This window comes from Antennarius striatus, chromosome 8, assembly GCF_040054535.1.
Source record: "Antennarius striatus isolate MH-2024 chromosome 8, ASM4005453v1, whole genome shotgun sequence".
NCBI classification, from domain to species: Eukaryota; Metazoa; Chordata; class Actinopteri; order Lophiiformes; family Antennariidae; genus Antennarius; species Antennarius striatus.
In genome coordinates, this window is record NC_090783.1 from 4,097,501 (window position 1) to 4,118,267 (window position 20,767).

General features: G+C 40.4%; 3 protein-coding genes across 4 annotated transcripts in view; all 3 read right to left on the reverse strand.

Moving 5' to 3' along the window:
- tll1 (tolloid-like 1) overlaps positions 1-34 on the reverse strand; it is a 34,785-nt gene extending 34,751 nt beyond the window's left edge. For both annotated transcript variants that reach the window (XM_068322154.1, XM_068322156.1), the window contains exon 1: positions 1-34. This exon is cut by the window's left edge and continues 96 nt beyond it. The gene's annotated coding sequence lies outside the window, so the exon portion shown is untranslated.
- Positions 35-5,480: 5,446 nt separating this feature from the next.
- On the reverse strand, positions 5,481-16,115 carry cpe (carboxypeptidase E). The gene is made up of 9 exons (XM_068321611.1): positions 15,738-16,115; positions 9,508-9,704; positions 9,158-9,325; positions 8,529-8,646; positions 8,175-8,357; positions 7,496-7,635; positions 7,267-7,366; positions 6,908-7,026; positions 5,481-6,609 (listed from the first exon to the last, which is right to left on the reverse strand). Exons 1-9 carry the CDS (start codon positions 15,979-15,981, stop codon positions 6,511-6,513), a joined length of 1,368 nt encoding a protein of 455 aa, XP_068177712.1. The 5' UTR covers positions 15,982-16,115; the 3' UTR covers positions 5,481-6,510.
- A 926-nt stretch (positions 16,116-17,041) lies between these two features.
- Positions 17,042-20,460, reverse strand: msmo1 (methylsterol monooxygenase 1). Its single transcript, XM_068322138.1, has 6 exons — positions 20,329-20,460; positions 19,363-19,656; positions 19,113-19,261; positions 18,861-18,987; positions 18,577-18,731; positions 17,042-17,724 (listed from the first exon to the last, which is right to left on the reverse strand). Exons 1-6 carry the CDS (start codon positions 20,443-20,445, stop codon positions 17,535-17,537), a joined length of 1,032 nt encoding a protein of 343 aa, XP_068178239.1. The 5' UTR covers positions 20,446-20,460; the 3' UTR covers positions 17,042-17,534.
- Between the last annotated feature and the right edge of the window lie 307 nt (positions 20,461-20,767).

Here is a 20,767-nt window from a genome sequence, read left to right on the forward strand (position 1 = left end):
GGGACCTGCGGTTCTGAACGTGACCAACTCCCCCCATTTGTTACCGGGAGATTACCGGAGCCTGTCTCTGCTGCTACCAACTAATCCTGGCCTCAGGGAGAGGTAGCGACGGGCTGACGTCACTCTATCAATCCAGCCGCAAGCTGTCCACTACACACACGCCTGGAGCACGGACACAAATCCCTCAGAGGCAACACACACACACACACACACACACACACACACACACACACACACACACACACACACACACACACACACACACACACTGTGTAGGTCAACACTCACCTGGGAGTTCGTATTGATCTCAGATTTATTTACTCAGGCCTCAGCAGCCGCAGCATCTCTCTGAGGTTGTTCTCTGAACTAACTTAGGATGTGCATCCTCATGTTTATATTTATTAGAAATTATGTTTATAATATTATCACATCTACATATAGAATGCTAACATATTTGCTAGGATACACACTTCCATAGGATTTGCACACAAACTAAATTCCAAGAAAGATGTACCAATACTCTATTGGAATAAACATCTGACTGGCATTGTGGTTGATGTGCGTGTGCGTGTGTGTGTGTGTGTGTGTGTGTGTGTGTGTGTGTGTGTGTGTGTGTGTGTGTGTGTGTGTTTGTGTGTGCCTATTCAGCAGAACGCTTCATTCTCAAACAGCTATTGTGATTAATGCTGTGGGGGCATTGGTGTCCCTATTTAAAGCACGTATTGATCAGTGTGTCTCTGAAACTCTGAGAAAGTACCTCGCCAGCATTTCGGTCCGACACGCTGACCACCGCCACCATCACCCCTCCCTGAAAACACACACACACACACACACACACACACACACACACACACACACACACACACACACACACACACACACACACACACACTCCCATCAAGAGGAGCCCTCACCCTGAGCACCCCCCCCCCCGAGACTCCCACAAGTGCTGTGTCTGCAGGTATTAGAGTACTATTATTAGCTTTGCTGTCCTTAAACACACTTTCCCATCAATTCTATAAGCAGAGCTTCGACTTCACAAGATTTGCACTGCACTTTAACTTTTAAGCCACTCTGGCCAAAATCCATCTTTTTAAATATCAAACATTCTGCCGGTTGAGGTTCTGTGAAAAAAGATTGCATCTAACGATTATTTTCTAAGTTTAGCAAGTCATTCAAAAAAAAAAAGAAGTTCAGAATAACTTTTTTTTTTTAACTTCAACAATTTTTTTTTCCACAAAATGCACATAAAAAGTTTGATTTTGTCGGCGTTTCAACATTGTGTAGATCTGTGTGCTTTCTTGGAACACTGCTGTTGGAAGATAAAGGTAATAATAAAAGACTGGATTGTCTGAACAGAGAGAAAATTGATCTCTTTGTTCAACTTCAACACTTTTCATCCAGTCAATTTCTTGAACTGTAGAATCAAAATTTATGATGGAGTACTGAGGAAATCAGCGTTTTGGTTTTCAACATCAAATACATTAACTGTACTGCAGAATCCATAGAAACATCTTGAAACACACGTTATAAACAGGATAATCTTCAATGACTGTTTCAATGACTTCAATTGGCTGTTTCCACAAATATTAAACATATGTGTGGTTGTCAGAAGCACAATGCTAATATTGCTTGAATATTCAGCCTCCTGTTGCCCTTTTACAACTTTCCGAGCCAACAGCAGGAGAATAGCTATAGAAATAAAACAGTTAATACAGATTACTTTAAGTGAAGCGACTGTGCAATCTAAATCTCTATTTATATAAAAACATCTTCAACCCTGTGAGCCTTCAGGCTTTTTGGAGTTTTCTCAAGAGCAGAAAAAAAAATTGTCATTCCTCCTCAATGCTGTTGAAAGAAAAACATCTTTAATTCCTTTTCACAATCTTGATTATGCATCAGGACCCTTTTTTTTCCTAAATCCACACCGGTCATCCTTTTCCACGGGGGTTATGGTATGTTCTGGCCGTCCATCCTCATTACTCATCTGCTGTTATTGTAAAATCTTTGTGACAAAGCCAAAAACAATTTACCGCAATGGACAAAGGAGCACGTTTTTCTACAAGGTATGCAGTCTCTAACATCAATGAACTGATAAAAGGTGGGGAGAGAGGAAGGGCAGAAATGATAAGAATACCTGAGGTAAGTAAAAAAGGAAGTATGTTTTGACTCTGTGATAGCATTTTCTGAGGAGGAAAGGGCAGGCAGAGAACTCCATCACCATTTCATCAAAATGTGTCATGAAGAGTGTCTGCTGGCACCACAGCAGTAAGCTCTAAAGTTTATTCCCTTAATAGAAACTTAGATTACAGAGCATTCACTTTGAACCAGCAACTCTCTTTGAGTTATTTGAAATAGTCTTTCCTTATGTAAACAGAAAGAACGAGGGGAAGACAAGGTACAGAGAGGAAATCCTTTGTTTAAAAGCAAACTTGTGCGTGACATTCTCTCTCTCCTACTCTTATTTCCTCTCGTTTGCACCTCTCAGGGCTCAGATTCTTCACCTTCATTCATCTCTCCTCTTGTTCATCCATGCCCGCTGGTAGTGGTTGTGGAGGTTTTTGGTGGAGGTGGAGGTGGTGGGGGCTGGAAAAGTCAGGATGCCATCCTGCGGTCTCGTATTCATGAGTGTGTTTGTGCATTTGGAAAGGATGGCATGGACCGTTTTCCTCGTTCATTCTTCTTCACAAGAGAGAAGAAGAATGAATGCAGGATGCCTGTTTAAAAAAAAAAAAAGTCAACAGCTGCAAGGAGGAAAAGATGGAAAACAGGGAGATTAAACCAGAGGAGACAAAGAAGATGGGATGTCTCAGTTTCAGTCAGTCCTGGTCTGACTGTGAAATGATAGGCCCGTGACATTCAAGATGTTATGCTGCACATTTTCCTCTTAACTCTCACCCTGGCACCCGACACAGGGGAAGGCGGCCAGGCCGGCCACCTGTGAAACGTCCAAACGATTCTGTTTCGTAGCTGTTTAATCTGATCAGAAAGAGTCTAGTTTAGGATCAGGCGTCAGGCTCTGTTCCCCCTTTACCAATCCACCCAGTGAGTTTATGTCACTTTGTGATATACAGTCTGATTAAAGCAGGGTTTTGTTCAGCTATCGGACACGATGGAAACCTTATATCATGCGTTATCGGATATTTAATTGGTGCTTACAACCACACATCTGATATACAATTAAGACTGAATAAATATAATTCCATTTGGGATTTTTTTACATGATTCTATGATGATTTTTTACATGATTCTATAATGATTTACATGATTTTTTTACATGATTCTCTTATATTTTATATGATTCACTTGTATTTTATATAATCCAAAAGGGCCAGGAAATGCATTATTAAAATACTGTCAAGGTCACCACATTGTCATAGATATTAAAAAAACACCTATATTATTTTTGGTACAAAATAAATCAATTCTCCTGTGAAGCAAGAGCCCATAATCAATTCCAAATAGTGATGATTGATCAGATTCCTTTAGAGCCACTGCAGGGACTGACTCTCTACAGACCCTACCGTCATCAGCACACTGCTGTCATCTGCAGGACCAGACGAGCAATGAATGGGCAGACGGGCTGCTGTCACCCTGAACACGCAGGACACCTGGAACAGCATAAGAGTACTGACCATGGACAAAAAAAATCAAAGTTTTGTGCAGCAGAAAAGTTTGGAAACCAAACAACAGAAGATTTTCTCTTTCAAAATGTCAATGTATAAAACTTTCTGGGTTGTACTGCAGCAATAATTCATGCATAAAAATGCATATCTGCAAGTAATCTGCCAGTAAAAATCTATTTAATTTTTAAAAATAAACCTGCAAATTATTTTTGATCAAATATTTCATCCATAAAAATTTTCAAATATTGTGATAAATATTTTAAAAGTTGAATCCAACTCTCCAGATTACAGCAAATGGTTACATTTTGTTTGAACAGTTCGGAGAAATAAATCTACTGGTCCACTCATTGACAAGCAGAATCATTTCCATTTTGATTTTGTCTTTCTAACAAACACTTACATTGTTTAATGTTCCATTTGACTGTTGTCCACTGTCTCATCACATTTACATCTTAATCTCTCTCTCTCTCGCCAGTTCTCCTCTGTGTCTCCCTCTGTCCCAAAACCAAAGCAGCTTGATCAATTGTATTGATGAGGAGATGCTAATAGCTGATGCTAATAAGGCCGGTATGACTAATAGGCCAAGAAGCCATTGATCTGCAGAGTTTGCATCCAATGCTAAAAACAGCTGATTCAACTACATAGTTGGACTAAAAGTGCCACCCTTGCTGTGTGTCTGTGTGTTTGTGTGAATACTAAACTATGCAGTCCTGTAGCATCACAGCTGTACTGCATGCCTCACAAACAATGCCCCCCCCCCCCCCCCCCCCGTAACCATCCACCCCTCACCAGGCTGCAAAGACAGTTTACTGTTTGGACTTCTTTTCTTCGCCTGCAAACACCATCCTTATACAGTTTATCTCAACTCACCGTAATGTGAATTGTAAATAGTTTTTCTATTCCTATTATTCTCTTCCACCTTTCAATGCACCGTCACCGCGTCAAGTTCCTCGATAGTAATTTTTACTGTACTTGGCAATAAAACCTTTTCTGATTCTGATTCTGATTCACAAAAAGGTTATAGTTTCTGTTCTACATTGATATAGTATTTTTGAAGGATGTTTTCATTTTAAAATAAAAACCCAACTTAATTTTCTCGTGAGACATTTGTGTGAACTGTTATTGGGAATAGAACTATTTGGGTGTTGCCAAAACAAAATGAATCAAAGCTTGAGTCCTTGGCTTGGAAGAGGGAAGTTTATGGATTCTTTGTGCAGAACTCTTCTGGACCAACACATCCGATGTTTTACCTGGCAGCAGCGGGAGACACTCGTCCAGTCTGGGGATCCTAATCCTTCATTCAGTTTAATCAATCACTTGGACAACTAGAGCATCATCTGAATCTGGTCCAGGTGTCCTTTCGGGCCTTGGTGCTTCCTGATGTTAGGGGGTTTATGTTTGACCTCTATTAACTTCCATGTATTCTTTGAAATAACAAAATCATAATATAATGTATCGCCACAAGCTAGATATGTTTAATCTGTGTCATATAAAGGCTGTCAAATTTAAATTTAAAATTAAAAAAACATTTAAATTTAAATATGAAGGCTGTCAAATTTGAAAAAACTTTCACTATTTCACTTACACCAAACACTTAAAAGAACCTCCAACTGAAGGGTCCAATATATCTCACTGTATTGTATATATTAGCAGCTTTTGGGGCATCAACTCAACAAGTTTCAGTCACACACATTTCTTACAAATGTTTCCCCTACATCATTTATTTATGAGCGTTTATTCATCTGTTCATGTCAGGTATTAATTATATAAAATGAAACCACTAACTAACACAGAGAGGCCTCAGCCTCCTGAGTTTGACATCCCTACTTTCACAAAATCAGAGACAACGTGACGTGAAGTTTGACAACATAAAGAGGGGAGCTTTATTGATCAGTTCATTTGTTTACATTTGAAGCTGTTTTCTATAGCTATACATTCGATAAATTCTTCATGTGGTCTCAACCTAATGAACTGCAACCACACAGTCCACCAGGAGGTCAGCATTAATTTATCCTTATAATTCTAACGTGCTACAGTCCCTTATGTACCACAGGATCAAACGTGTAGTGCAGATACAAAGGAATGGCTTCGGGTCGACAGAGGCGGACAGATTTCTACGAGTCATGGCCTTTGGTTTTTGTGATGTTTCTTTTTGTTCGAGTTACAAAAACCACATATGTCTTGCTATGCCTAGTTTCATAAATACGGTATACATTATAACCATTAATCTTGTGCTAAAATCAAATCTGTGCTGCAGCCATTTAAAAAAAGATAAGTCAACACCGATAACATAACCTGGAGATAAGCTTGGCCGTTTACAGAATTATCTTTACAGTGATTTAAGGTTTTTAATGTCCCAGATTATTTAAAAATAAGAGTGTTATTTATATATGTTTTAACAGGATATAACAGTTAAAGTTACAGTTGTGTTTCTGTATGAACCAAAGTCGAGTGTTTGAATTAAAACAGAGACATTTCAAACATGAAAAACAGATGATTTGTTATGGACAGAGTCATGGGAGAATGATGTAAACGGATCTGTAACATACATGTTTACTTGTCTGATCATTGGTTATATATGATGGGTGTCATGGTCATCAATCACGTGTACGATAAAGAACACAATATCACAGAGGTCAGCGGAGATCTCACTGCCAGCAAACTACCTGCATTCTCAGTACATGTTTGTGCATCCAAACAATCTACAGGAGTATGAGGCAAACCATTACATTAATAAACAACAAAATCAATTAAAATAATGATCAAAAGAGAAGGAAACAAATAAAAGACAATATATTCTTCTTAGAGTGAATGGGCACACAGAATGTCGACTATATTACATCGATGTGCAGACGTCTCGTCCGATTGGTAGCCAGACGACGCTTTAGAAGTTCAGCGTCTCCGACATCATCTTCCACCAGTCCATCAGCTCCTCCCGCTCCTCCTCCTTCCTCTCCATCAGAGACTCCAGCTCAAAGTCCACCTGACACAGAGAGAGCAATGTGGAAACGGATGAGAGGTGGGAAGTAGAGTCACTAGATTGTTTCTCAACAGATATTACTCTTTCTAAATGTCTAAAAAAAAGGTGGATTTTATTTGTTGTTATTACCGATAAAACCACTTTTCTGGTGATATAGGAATAACTTGGGAACAGCATAAAGTCGTTTTTGGCTTGTTTTTTTAATTTTAATTTATTAAAACATTCTCAGAGCTTCTCTTAGCTACTTTTTTTAACCTAATAGTAGAAGTGCATTTGAGGCTGAGTTCTGACTGAGTCTTACCCTGGTTGCGGGGCTGTAAGGAACAGCCACCTTCTTGATAACAGTCAGGTATCCTGGTGCAGAGGCTGCCACTTTATAATTTCCTGGAGCCAATAGGCGCCAATAGTCTCCATCTTTGGCTGCAACATAAAGAATTTCTCATTAATACATTTAAGTGAATCACAAAGAAAAAGATGAAATACAAGCAGCACAAAGTGTTCTGATCACAGGAGTTGTTGAAAGTTGCTGCAGTACCACTCTTGTCCACGTGATGGCAGTACAACACTTTAATCCTTTCATCACAACAGGTGGAAAAAAGTGTGTGGCAATGTTGTTCAAGCACAGTCACCATTGCGTGAATTTACAATGGATGCTCAAACCTGTGGTAATGTCGTGGTCAATGCCCTCCACAGAGATGGTGGCGTTAGAAATGGAGTTTCCCTGCAGGTCACGTACAAAGCCCTTGACGCCACGGTGGACCTGAAAAACACGGCTGTATTTACCAATAAACCTAAAACGTCAACCATTAATTTTACAAAAAATGAACTGTGTGCCATTTAGTCAATTTCCTTTTTAAACGACGTTGAAAACATATTATCACAAGCGTACCTGCTCGATATAGTTGACCAGCGAGTCGCGGTTTTGCTCCCAGTGGGTTTTGAGTGTGTCCTCACTGGGAAACTTGTCGCAGCTCAGCTCCAAAGTAATTTCAAAGCAGTTGCTACTAAGGTAGTTGAAATCCTGCATTCCTGCAAAATTTAAATGAAGACATTAATTCTCACATAAATAAACGCATCAGAATGCACATCAGTTGCCTGATTATGATGATTTTCAGCAGACAGTAATGCCTCTGTGGTTTTAATGGGAGTCGTCCTGTTCATAAGCCTTTTTACATTTTTTAATGACATGACGAATCCTCAAATATTACTTAACGTTTGGTTATAATTATAGTACAATACATAATTTAGTGTTGCAATTGCTTGTGTCATCCACCAGATGGCACTAACAACTTAAATGGTAAATAAAATATCTTATTAGGATAATAGGATATTTTTTAATGAGATTAATAAAAAAAACATTTTATCACAAATCTCGACACCCCCCCAAACTTCCCATTCTGTCTTAATTATCCATTCATCCATCTTCAACCCCTTATCTGGAGCCGGGTCGCGAAGGCAACAGTCTCAGAAGGGATGCCCATACTTCCCTCCCGGGGGGGATCCCTAGGCCAGCTGTTCTCAGGCCAAACTAATCAATAATATATTAAATGGGGATCCAGCTGTCTTACCTCCTGGCACGCTATACCAAGCTCCTCCGTTTGTGATGCCATCCGTGAAGCTGGAGTCATCGTCGTTCTTACGGCAGGGGGGTCGGTCGGGGTCAGACATGACTGGGTTGTACATGGAGTAAGCCTTAGCTAGAGACTTGAATATCACATCATCTGGACTGGCGCTGTACTCGTGGGTGGAGCCTTGGAGGAGGAACAGAAAGAGCAAAGGAAGAATTAAAGGAGAATTAACTGAACACCTGCATCAGTGTTAGTAAAATGTGCAAACTGATCACGTGAGCCAGAGGAACACGACGACGCAACAAGAAAGCAGAGCGAGCTTCTGATTGTGTCTCCACATGTGTGTTGATGTACCAGTGCGGGTCTCGTCATACGGGTAGTTAGCCACCACGTCTCCTCCGTGCAGGTTAGCTGAGAGGACAAAAGGGATGTCCATGATCCAGTGGATTACTGCTTTTGTCTCTGGAGCCAGCTGCAAAGGAAAGAAGACCTGCGTCAGATTTGTCTGTGACGAAATTACTGCCTTATATGGTCATTGTGTTTAGAGAAAAAAAAGATATTTAAGATTGGACTTTATTATATAACTACTTCTATTGGTTAATCTATACCACATGTGTGAAACTCAAGGCCCGCGGGCCAAATGTGGCCCCTCCACATCATTTAGTGTCTACAAATACATGTAAACAGATTTTTTTCTGTGTAGCTGTAATATTTGTAACTGAGATTACATTGAGTTACATTTAGTTACATTTTTAAGTTACATGTGGCCTCCTTTTTTTTTGTCTGCATGTATTCTCATAGTTTAACCCCATAAATGGGGGTCAACTTTTTTGAGATCATTGCTCATTTCAGTCTTGCAGCAAAATCTTTTAAATATTTTTTTACATCTGGCACTTCGAGGACAGCCGTTATTCTGATGTGGCCCTCGGTGAAAATGGGTTTGACATCCATGATCTATACCAACAACAGGTGTCTTTTCATACCTTGGTGTTTTCATCTACAGCTTTCTTCATGTTCTGCAGCAGGTGGTTGTTGGCCCCGCCCTCACGCTCATTGATGTAGATGATGCGGTCCAGGTCGGGGAAGTTACGGTTCAGATCCACTCCCTGAGCGTTACTGCGGCCAACAAACCAATCCTTGATCTCCCCAGGCTGAGCAGGAACAGGAGACGACGTGAAAGCACACACACACACACACACACACACACACACACACACACACAGAAGTGAAGAAGTAAAAATGTTTTAAGTCAGTGTTTACCGTCCTCTGACCTTGATCTGTTAGGTGGATCTTGGTGGAGTTTTTTTTTTTTTTACTCTTGATGTGTAATCACCTGAAACGCGGCCTTCTCAAAGCCGTCGGGGTTCATGGAGGGCATGATGTGGATGCGGGTGCTGTGGATGAGGTCTATGATGGTCTCGTTGCCCTGCTGGAACTGGTTGCACAGGTACTGAGCCAGGTAGATGAGCAGCTCTCTGCCCACGGCCTCGTTCCCATGCATGTTGCCGATGTATTTGAACTCCGGCTCACCTGCAGGGAACAGAAACACACTAATGGTGAGAGGCTGAATGCAAACAACAAGTTGTGCGTCATGTGTGACTCTGACAGGAGCCGCTTTAGTCAGAAATCCAAAAGCAACCTTTCCTTTATCTCTTTTGGGCCGGGAGACGGCGGATAGGTCACGAGTAAATCACATTAGTCAGGGAAGTCAGTCTGACACACACACACACACACACACACTCTTCGACTGTAATGCTGTAGCTACACACTCCAGCAGTGACAAACACAATGACACTGAGAAGATTTAGGTTAAACAGACTTGAACAGAACTCCATTTGGACAATAACGACTGGGATTATTGAGTCACACTGACAGTCGCTGTTCTGCCTAAATCTCAATGGAGGGCAGTTCTCAGCAGTGACAGGTCTGGGATCTGATTGGACGACAGCACAGGCTTGCTGCTTAACTCCAGTGTATGATTTAAAATTTAAAACACCTCAAATGTGAGAATAAATGCATAAAAATGGCATTTTTTATAAAGATTACAATGTTCTCATTTTTGATTTATCTGTGGATTATTTTGCTATAATTTTTTTATTCTATAGAATTTTAGAAAATGTTAATCAACCACTATTTCTCACAGGGGGCATCTTAGTTTATTCTGTGTCTGGCAGGTTAATATGTGTCCCGTCAAAATAACAGTTCAGTGACACTCAGATAATTAGATGGATAAATAAAATAAATCATTTCAGGCATCTTTTATCTGCTCCTTAAGCTGCTGTGCTCGCTGCCAGAAGAAAAGACAAATAGGTAAAATATGACAGGAACACATTATCATTTATCTAACCCTAACATTTTGTTTATTACACTAATTAGCCACTCCCTCTCTGTGTACAAATAAACAAATACACAGTCATGGGAGAGATAAACAAATGAATAATTAATTTAATGAAGCTCTTTGTTTCTGTTCTAAACACTGAAGAACAGTTTGAGTTATGAAATGGAGAAGAGGTCCAGTTTTTATGGTGGCGGCGGGGGTATTTTTCTGTGTTTTTATTAATTTCCAATTCACTTAAATTCCTCCATGAAGCTATTTCAAAATATAAAAATAAAGTTCCCAACATACAGCTGTACATGGGCGTCATTTAATTTTCTTTTTAGCCATTTCAGCTAAAATTTCTTTGTATGTTTGATGTCACACACACACAAACACACACACACACACACACACACACACACACACACACACACACACACACACACACACACACACACACACACACACACACACACACACACACACACACACACACATACACACACATCTGGTGTTCAAGTTATTTTTAAACACTCTGGTCTCTGAGTCGCTGCTAATGATTTCAAGACTACAATTAACTCTTTCTGTCCTGATGTTGCTAAATGTGTTTTGACAGGCTTTCAAGGCACACACACACACACACACACACACACACACACACACACACACACACACACACACGCTTTGAAGTTCAAATGGCTCTGGCTAAACGAGTTTCTATCAGCTTCAAGGCATTACACAGACGAACGCCTTTCCTTTCTCCGACACGTGTGTAATGATGACTTTAAGATTTAATTGAGTGACTTTTAAAGTAATTTGCTGATGCAAAGCACATGGGAGAAGATTTAAAGATTATTTCTATCACTGTTAATTAATTCTTGAAAGAGAAACAAACCACTGAAAGAACACATCAAAATATCCTAAACCCTTTTGCAATCGACTGTCTTCTCTTTTTTATCTTCATTTATTTTCACAACTAAGCTTTTATTCTCTTGTACAACCACTACCTCTTATTCAAGGTGACATAAAAGTGTTCTTGGGAATATTTTACTATTTGACATGAGATCATTTCATATATAGAAACTGTGCTGGTGATTTTTGTGCAGTGTTTTTTTTTTTTTTTTTGATGGAAGACCGCATTCCAAGTACTTGAATTGTGTACATGTAAAGTATTTCATATGTACAAAAGCGTTGTTAAGTTTTGACATATCTGACTCAGATACAGGAAGACATACACAAAGAAAGGAGAAAACCATTCCTGACTAAACATGCAAAAATGTTGGGTGTTGTTTGGGTCTCGTGACGCTAAAGCGTAGGAGGAGTTGGCGTTTTGTTAGGTGTAAAAATAGAGAGTTGTTTACCTCAATAAACCGAGAAGCGTTTGTGATTCCAGAAAGCAAAAATAATGGATAAAATAAATTGGCGTCCAGTGTATAGTGATAAAAAATGTGGAATGAAAACTCTGATTATGTGTTGCAATTGTTGCCAAGTTAGAGAGCGGGTCTGGGTGTTGAACCTTCACCTTTTCCTGCTGCTTGAGTTTTATACAATACAACATGTTTTTGATAAGGGATCCTAAATATTCCGTGAGCTTGGGAAGGTTTTGACGTATTTCTCCTCTCTTAACATCTGACTGATTTCTATTTTCCACAGGTCAATAAAAAACATCAGAAGGTTAAAAAAAAAAAAAAAAAAAAACCCGCTGCGTCATTCTACGCTTTGTAAAAAGCTATCAGAAGCATCTGGCAGGTGATCAATGCGATCTCCTAGGTGACGGCGTCATAATGACCGTTGCCCTCGACATCACTGAGGCGGCTGCCCATTAGTTGTCTCAGTAATCGTGGTAACCATGGCGCAGGCAGGTGTTTGAGGAGCCACATCAGCTATAAGGCTGAGTAAATGCACTTTATTTCTGTCTGTCTCGTGTACACAAACACACACACACACACACACACAAACACACACACACACACACACACACACACACACACACAGATACATTAACAGCACTTTGTTAGCTTTGTGTCATCTGATACACAGAAACACAAACATCAGAGTCAGAGCATCAACAGAGGTCATGACATGAGCCGGGACTTTGACTCATACGTTACATGACAAGAAGTGATGTCACACAACATGGTCAGAACCAGAACTTTGCAGAATGTGTTTCATGCAAATTACAAAGAAATACAAACTGCAAGACATAAAATAGTGAGGAAACCAAAAAGGAACCGTGGATGCAGAAAAAATATACATCTTGAAAAAGCGAGAAACGGGAAAGAGGCTTCGATGGCGGAGGAAGAAGAGCAACACAAAGAAGATGCTGGCAGGAGGCAGCCAGGAGCAGGAAGCGTGCCTCATACATAATAAATGACCTCTGGCTTACACCTTGGCCTTTCTCTTCTGATCATCCTCCTCGTCATCATTTCCTGTTGGACTATTCCTCTTTATCCCTCTTTCTTTATATATTCCCATTTATCATTCTCGTCTTCCTCAGCTGTTTTTACCATCGGCCCAAACAACGCGTTGGTCCTGTAAGCTACTAAAACCATGTTTTTATGCTATATACTTCAAATGGAATCTGTGTGCATGCTCCCTGGGGGAATACACATTTCCTGTCATCTGAGAAAACAGTCCAGCATCTCGTCAACACAGGAAGGTTTACAGCATGTAGCATGAAACAGTGCCTCATATGGACCTTCAGACAAACACAAACCTGTTATGAGATAAGTTCTGTGCTCGTACCAGCAGCCTTGTAAATACGTTCCAGACACGCGAGTCGACAGAGTTTAGCCAGAGCCTTGTTTTCACCTCAGATTTGACCCAGATGTAAGGACTGAAAAAAGTATTTTTCAGATACTTTACTCGAATAGGAGTAAGAAAAAACACAGGACACAAAGTGACTCCATTCATTTAATCTCTATCAGCCCTACATGAGTCCATTTTTAAATCTACTATGGTGACGTCTCCACACAAAGGAACATCCCCTCATACCGAGTTCATTATTCAGCTACTGGGTAGTCTGGAGGTTGTGTTTGTTTGTTTGTGTGCCTGTATTTCAGCAGGATCATTTATTATTTATGCAAACTAATCATAGCACCAATGTGATTCTGATTTCCAGGAGTGGTCGTTTTATAAGGGCTAAGCTAACTGCTGTTATAATAAAACCTATAATAAAGTATAACTATAATAAACTATATAGGTGCAAAGAGGAAAATGAGCTTCCATCATTGAGAATTAACTTCAAAATGTTGAACGTTGTTTCTGGTTTCCATCATGGACATTAACATGTAACACATGTTTACACTCTGTCCTATAAGAAGCTACCTCAGTGTATAACAGATGGCTGCTCACTGACCAGACGTATGAGCTCACGACCATCATCCTCCCAGGCCGGCCAACCAACCAACCAACCAATGAACTGCCAGTCAGTTCAGTCCACTAAGCCGATCTGTCGCCCTGGCAACCGCTATTTCAGCCCCACCTTGGAGTTTCAACACATTGCGGGGCCAGATAAATTACAGCCGGAGCACCTGGAAAAGAATCTAAAAAATACTACTCCAGATGTCGGTGCACACATTCATCATTTCCAAAACCATCATCTGCCACTTCCTTCCAGTCGTCCTTTCCCTATCAGTCTCTGGAGCTCCTCTCCCTCTCTTTCCTGCCCCCACCCCCCACCCCGCCTTCTTTTTCTTGCTATGGATGTTTTGCTCAGCAGAGGTGGAAGGAGGCGAGAGGAGGGGGAGGTGCTGCCCCTGTTGGTGAGGCAGCAGCTTGGAAACTCATCTGGTAGTAATAAGTGCTCCACAAGGCTACTGTGACTCATGCCTTCGCATCCCGCCTCACTATTACAGGCTTATTTCATGTATCCGTGTGGTCATTACACTCTGTGACCACGAAAGCTGGAAACACACAACCTGTGTTTTCAATATATATACAGTGTGTATATACTGTGTATATATATATACCTTAATAACTAAACTGCCACGTGAGATATGCAATTAAATCACCACAAGCTCAGCTACATACAGTAATTACATTTATTCTTTAACGGCTCTGTTTTAGATTTATTTGGATGAAATTAATCTCCTCCTGCTTTATGTTGACGCTGAATCTCATCTGAAGAGAATCCTTACAGGTTTTGTGTGACAATGCTTCAAGAAAGAAGAATTTAAATCACAAGTTGGTCTCAGCTCTCGCATGTGATCGGTCTTAATGCCTGCAGTTGTTGTCAGGTGCTCATAGCTACACACTAAAGACACACATTCATTGTTAGCCAGTTTGCTTCTTGATGTATAGTTTTTGTTTTTTTTGATGCTGCGCAACCATTATTTCGTCAGGCTCAGCAGGGTCATCAGTCACCGCCACCACCCGAATATGGCTTCCAATGGAAAATTTCATCTTGTTGCTGTCAATCATTCTCTCCTCGAGGAGTGGAGCAGTCAAATATTTTGTCTTTTGTGACAGCGCAATCACATGTTCTTCTGTAACACATACCACATATCTAGCAGGTTTATCATATGTGTTTATCATATGTGCTTTTTCTTTCTACTTAGTAGTGATTTTAGAAAACAGCAATGGTGGTTGGTTGCCTAGTTGCCCGTGAGAAAAAGGCTCCCATCCCTGCTCCGTGCTATCTTCCAGTCTTGTCAGCAAGAAGGAGAATGATGGATAGAATCCCTGTTCATTAATAAACACAACTGCATAACCCCCACTGGGAATCAGGGGTAATTTGATATTCAGTTAAATGTTTAAGCTGTGGTAATTGCTGCCGCTTCTTCCGCTTTAGATTTCCAAATGACAGCCATAATTTGATCTAGAATTTTTTTTTTTTTATATATATTTTTTTTAAAGAAATCTCGGGATGATCACGCAGAGATGCTTATCAACCAGCAAAATGGCGGCTTTACGCGGCTGATCCCACAATCTATCATGTAGATCCTTTCTGAAGTGAGGCGTCGGGCCCTGCGTTCAGCGTCTCACACCTGCGCTCCTCCGCCGCGGATCTCCATCAGCCACATGTTTCTACCGCGTAAAGCTCCAAAACGTAAGAATAACCACCTCAGATGGCTGCTGATGAATGCGCAATGGTTTTTTGTGATGTATTTGTGTTACTACATGAGGAGGAGATTCCAAGGAACCCGGGGACAAAGAGAAAGAGAGAGAGGTGGGATGGGATGGGGTGCGCGTTCGTCGCAGTGTGAAGCTACAGTAAAGGGGTTTGCGTTTGCGTAAAAACTGACCAGGTACGTGCGTCCCAGGGTTGTCGGACATCTCCAACACCAGCAGCTCCCGGCCCTCGAAGCTCTCCCCGATGGTGTAGATGCGAGTGATGGTCGGGCACTGCAGCCACACGGACACCAGAGCCTTCCGCAGCTCATCATAACTGTGGTACTCGAAGGAAATCTCACCGTCGGTCCCGGCGGCGCGGACCAGGGCGACCGCCGCCACCGCGCCGAAGAGAAGTACCGAAAATAAGCGTTTCATTTTGATTTGTCCTATTTCCCCTAAGCCCTGTCTGTCTCCCTGCCCGCGGCTTGGTCCCAAGCCTTATCTCCGTGCTGCAGCCTCGCTCCGGGCTATAAATATCTCTCCGAGCGCGATGCGCTGCTGTACCTGAGCGCAGATTCTTTCAGAGTAAAGCTCGACAAGAGCGTCAGGACATTTACGCACATTTTTTCAAAATAAAAGTAGCGTCTCCAGAGAGCAACTGCAGGTGTCTTATCTGGATTTAGAAGATGAAGATAGTAAATTAAATAAAAACACTGTGTGTAGGACTTCAACAAAAACATATTTTGCAGTATAAACTGCTGAGACAATAAAACTCACATCCAAAAATGATTTATTTATTTTAATTCTAATTTCTCGGTTTCACGTTTATTTGCTTCATATTATTTTAATTACTTAATAATTTATACCTCCATAACGCTCCCATAAATTTTCTTATCACTTTTTTCTACAAAAGCAGCCATAAAGAGAATCCTTCCATTTTTAGATTTATGTGATAAAACTTTGATTCCACTCAACAGAATTCATTCAAAAATTCCACAATATTAATATTAATTTTTCCTGTTGTACCACATTAAAGTTTTTGACCGTTTAACGCTTTCTCAAATGGAAATATAATCAGTTCGGATAATCATTACTAGTTCATTCTTTATTATTCATTTTTTTATTAGTATATTTTTTTAATATATCAATGCAGTTTTTTAAACATCAATACATAAGGCAAAATCCTATCAGACAGTGAGAGACAAATCCTTGGGCGACACTTAAAAATCGTGAAACTTGTAATAAAAATGTATTCATGTATTCCTGTAATGTATTCCTTATTTTCCCTGTACTTTGGTCCTGCCTGACTTCCGGTTGGGCGCTTCCTGCTGCTGGCTTGATGGATCTGAACGCGTCGGATGGAGCAGCTGGGGTGTGTCCACACCGCAGGGCGGAGGAGAGGAGGTGAACCTCCAGTGCATACTCCATCCACTGATATCCAGATATATGTAAAAATAAATATATAAAATATACATCTTTATTCTAAAATGGAAGACAAAATACTGTAAGGGTCCCTTTTGTAAAAGCAAAATTCATTTATTAATTTTTATTTAAGCCTTATACAAAATAATCTTGAAGTGCTATCCATATAGAGTTTGTACATCCCGTCTCTCCAGTGAGGTGCAGCGATGGGATGCTCATCGAAGTCCTGGAGGACAAACTAAAGTGCTCAGACATTCAGAGGTATGAGAGGAAAAACTTCACAGCAGAGTCATTTGGTTCACGTTTTTCAATCAATGACCAAGCGACAATCAAAAGGAGGATGTTGATGGTTTTAGTCAGCCAGCAAGTGTTGACAGAAACATACAACAATACTTCTTTTGGAGAAAGGCACAGAAGTGGAACCAAAGCCAACATGTATTCTGATTAGGAATCAAACCACAGCAGTCCTGGCTCTGTGTAGCTGGAGGGCGGGAATAATTCTCGCTGTGACTGCAGATTCTTCCCTTCTTCAGTCAGATAAGTGTACAAACAGAGGATGGGGTGAGTTACTGCTCCTTCTTGTCCCCCTCCTTCTGAATGTACTTCTCGTACTGGCTGTCTGTCTTCAGCACCTTGTCCCACCAGGTGAAGGTGGAGGCGTAGTTCCCAACAAAGTTCATGTGGTGGAAGTCATGGAAACGGGTGCCGGCGTAGAACGGAATCAGGTGGAGAGGGTTCCAAGGTATGTCATAACCACTGAGACGGAGAAAGGAAACATATCAGAATACAGATTGATGTCTTTTATTGTCAAACAGCGTGCACTGTTCATTAAAGTTTAATGTCAACAAGAAAATAAACGAAAGTCTGACTTTTCTTACTAGAATTGTACAGCTGAGGTCTAATTGTATAAAATGTAATACAAGCAAAATGATTACAAGAGAAAATGCTGGCTAATAAAGAAAAAACGTGTTTATTAATCACATTTTTAAAGGATTTCTATCTCTCTTGTCACATATAATACATTGTTCATCTAGTTCGACTAGTCGAAAGATCATTTTATTTATGGTTAAGAACTATGAAATATTAGCGAACAAAATCTATTTTGAGAATTTCTGAAAGTTCTATAGATTGTAAAAAGCACGGATACACTGAGACAAAATTAAAATGAGGTTAAAATATTTCAAAATGAACTTGGAAATAAACTTGAAACCAACAAAATAACAAAAACACAGAGAGACCAGAATAATAAAATAAAACAAAAGGTAAATTTAGTGGCCTGATCAATTTAGAATTTGTAATTTTCTTTGTACCACAAAAACATGTCTGGTTCCTTCTAACGCCTTTTTTTTTCGTGGAAGAGCAAATGTAAAGATGTTCTAGTAAAAAGAAGGCAGTGGTTCAAGAGAAGAGTTCTGTCACCTTTAAATATCTGATGTTCTCTGAGGCCCTCTAGCGGTCCAACTCACCACTAACAGTTAGGATTTCTTATGCAACTGTTTTCTACTGTAAACTGTGACTCTGTCCCAAACATTAAAAATTCTTTCTTGCATCTCATTAGCAAGAAGAAAAAAAAACATTGACAAACTATGGAGGGTGTTGTTGTCCTACCTGTGGACATCGATGGTCTCCAGCAGGCGGAAGGACACCCAGGCCCACAGGAAGAACACATGGTTACAGAAAATCATGATGCCGATAAAGAAACCAGCACCCAGGATGAGGGTCTCAGCAGGATGAGCATACTCTGCCTGCATGCCAAAGGGAGCCTGTGGGATGGCAAACAAACTCATGAAGACGATGCTTGTGTGTGTGTATGTGTGTGTGTGATCACTGTAACAGATGTAGGACTAAAACAGCATACATTAGCTTTATTTATCTTATGGTGTTATACTCACCGTGAACTCGTGGTGGACTTTGTGGATGTATTTGTAAATTCTGCGGTGATGCAGCAGGCGATGCAGGAAATAGTGCCAGGTATCTTCAATAACAGCACAGCCAAAGCACTGAGCTAGGATCCACGGCCTGAAGAGGAAAACACGACACGTGGGTCAGTTGTCGCGAACTTTTGTTATTGTTTCTTTGTTCAGAAATAAGAGTAAGGGTCAAACTAACACGAGGCTTTTAGGTGTTATTGTAATTCCACTGACCAGCGTGGCATGGAGTCCCAGTCGTAAGGGATGTTGAAGAACTCCGTGAAGTAGTAAGTCCCGCAGATCAATGGCAGCTGGATGCAGAAATGATTGAAGAGCAGCATCTTGAAACATCTCCACTGTTTCTCCCAGGTCTCTGGTTTGTCCTGCACACACACACACACGCAAATGCACAGTGGCAAGGTCTGTTAAAAAAACGTATTGTTGATTTTTTTTAAAATCACAATTGCCAACGCTAAACGCAAACCTGTTGGATCTTGTATTTCTGCATGAAGGGCAAGAACTGGAAAAGGAAACCAGGCAAACAGAACAGGAAGTAGATGAACTCATGAACGATGAGCGAGCCCCAGGTGGCGATCTGAAACTTGGTGTAGTTGTCCAACATGTAACCCCAGGCATGTTTCAGTGAGGGCTGAAACGGGTTTTCTGGCAACACTGCATCTACGTACTCCACCGCCAGGAAAGCGGAGCTCAAGATATCTGCTGTGCGATTCGCCTCCATGATGGTCAACGTAAGACGGCTGCACGTCCAGAGAGACGACTGGGAAACAGGAACAGTGTGTCACACATAAAACATTCCCACAGCAGCTTCAGGAGGGCAACTCAGACTCCCAATTATGAAAAACCTATCTTGCTATAACAAATATAGAAGGTTCCTTATAAAATTTATTTCAATTATTTTACTGACATATTAAAATACTCCTGCATTTACATGTTACGATACTGCAATAAATATTTTAATGATGCATTTTATTAATAGGGTCTGTTACTTTATGACTACTAATTTGCTAATAATTATGCATTAGCTATTAGAAATGTAAAATCTGAATCTATAAATTAACTAGTGTCTATATTACTCATAAACCTATTTTAATCACCTATTTTAATAACCTTTCTATCATATGACTGAACAATAACTGTGCATAAGTCTGTGCATAAGTTTTCCGACATACATGATTTGGATCATTATATTCGAACGCAGAATCGCAGTTCACTACAATTTCACCACTAATTTAACTAATTTTCAGCTTTGATTAAAACCTCTTGACATTATGTCAGACGATGAAACACACCTGGATATTTATCTTTCAATTTGACAAATTGAAACCTAATATTCACTCTTTCCAAAGCTCAAATTGATAAACAACGTTTTAACTTTGGAAAAATTCAGCTAAATAGCTTATTTTAGCTAAAAACAGCAATAAACTCTCACCTTCCTGCGGAACGTCCGTCTACCTGAGCCACAGGCGGCTGGACGTATGTACGCGGAGATCGAGCGATCTGATTGGCCGAAAGGAAAGGAGACTGACGTCCAGGGGCCGGACGTCATGTCTGATTGGTTCGCGGGGTGGAGCGATTATAGTGAGACTGTCGGTTTCTAAAGCAACAGCCAATCAGAGTTGAGACAGAATTGTCGGTAGGCGTGACTCATACTGTACGTGTGGCTTCATCCCTAATTTACCTTATACAATAATAACTCCAACGTCACAACCATCGTTGACAATTTACTAGCGTTCAAACAAAAAAAAGATGCGACATATTAGATTTAAAACATGAATTATTACACTAATATAAAACCCCACAAAACTGGTTTTATTTAGTAAGTAATACAGTAATAATACATCTCTATGTCTTATGTATGCTTGCTGACT

Bases quoted from the DNA above. Each gene is read 5' to 3' on its own strand.
- msmo1 (XM_068322138.1), bottom strand. From the start codon at position 20,445: ATGACGTCCGGCCCCTGGACGTCAGTCTCCTTTCCTTTCGGCCAATCA. The intron at 19,262-19,362 runs GTTTGCGTTTAG...GTGTGTGTGCAG, and splicing joins AGAAATACAAGATCCAACAG to GACAAACCAGAGACCTGGGA. The intron at 18,988-19,112 runs GTCAGTGGAATT...TTTCCTCTTCAG, and splicing joins TGGGACTCCATGCCACGCTG to GCCGTGGATCCTAGCTCAGT.
- cpe (XM_068321611.1), bottom strand. From the start codon at position 15,981: ATGAAACGCTTATTTTCGGTACTTCTCTTCGGCGCGGTGGCGGCGGTC. The intron at 8,358-8,528 runs GTACATCAACAC...TCCTCCTCCAAG, and splicing joins GTATGACGAGACCCGCACTG to GCTCCACCCACGAGTACAGC. The intron at 7,027-7,266 runs GTTTGAGCATCC...TTTATGTTGCAG, and splicing joins TGACCACGACATTACCACAG to CCAAAGATGGAGACTATTGG.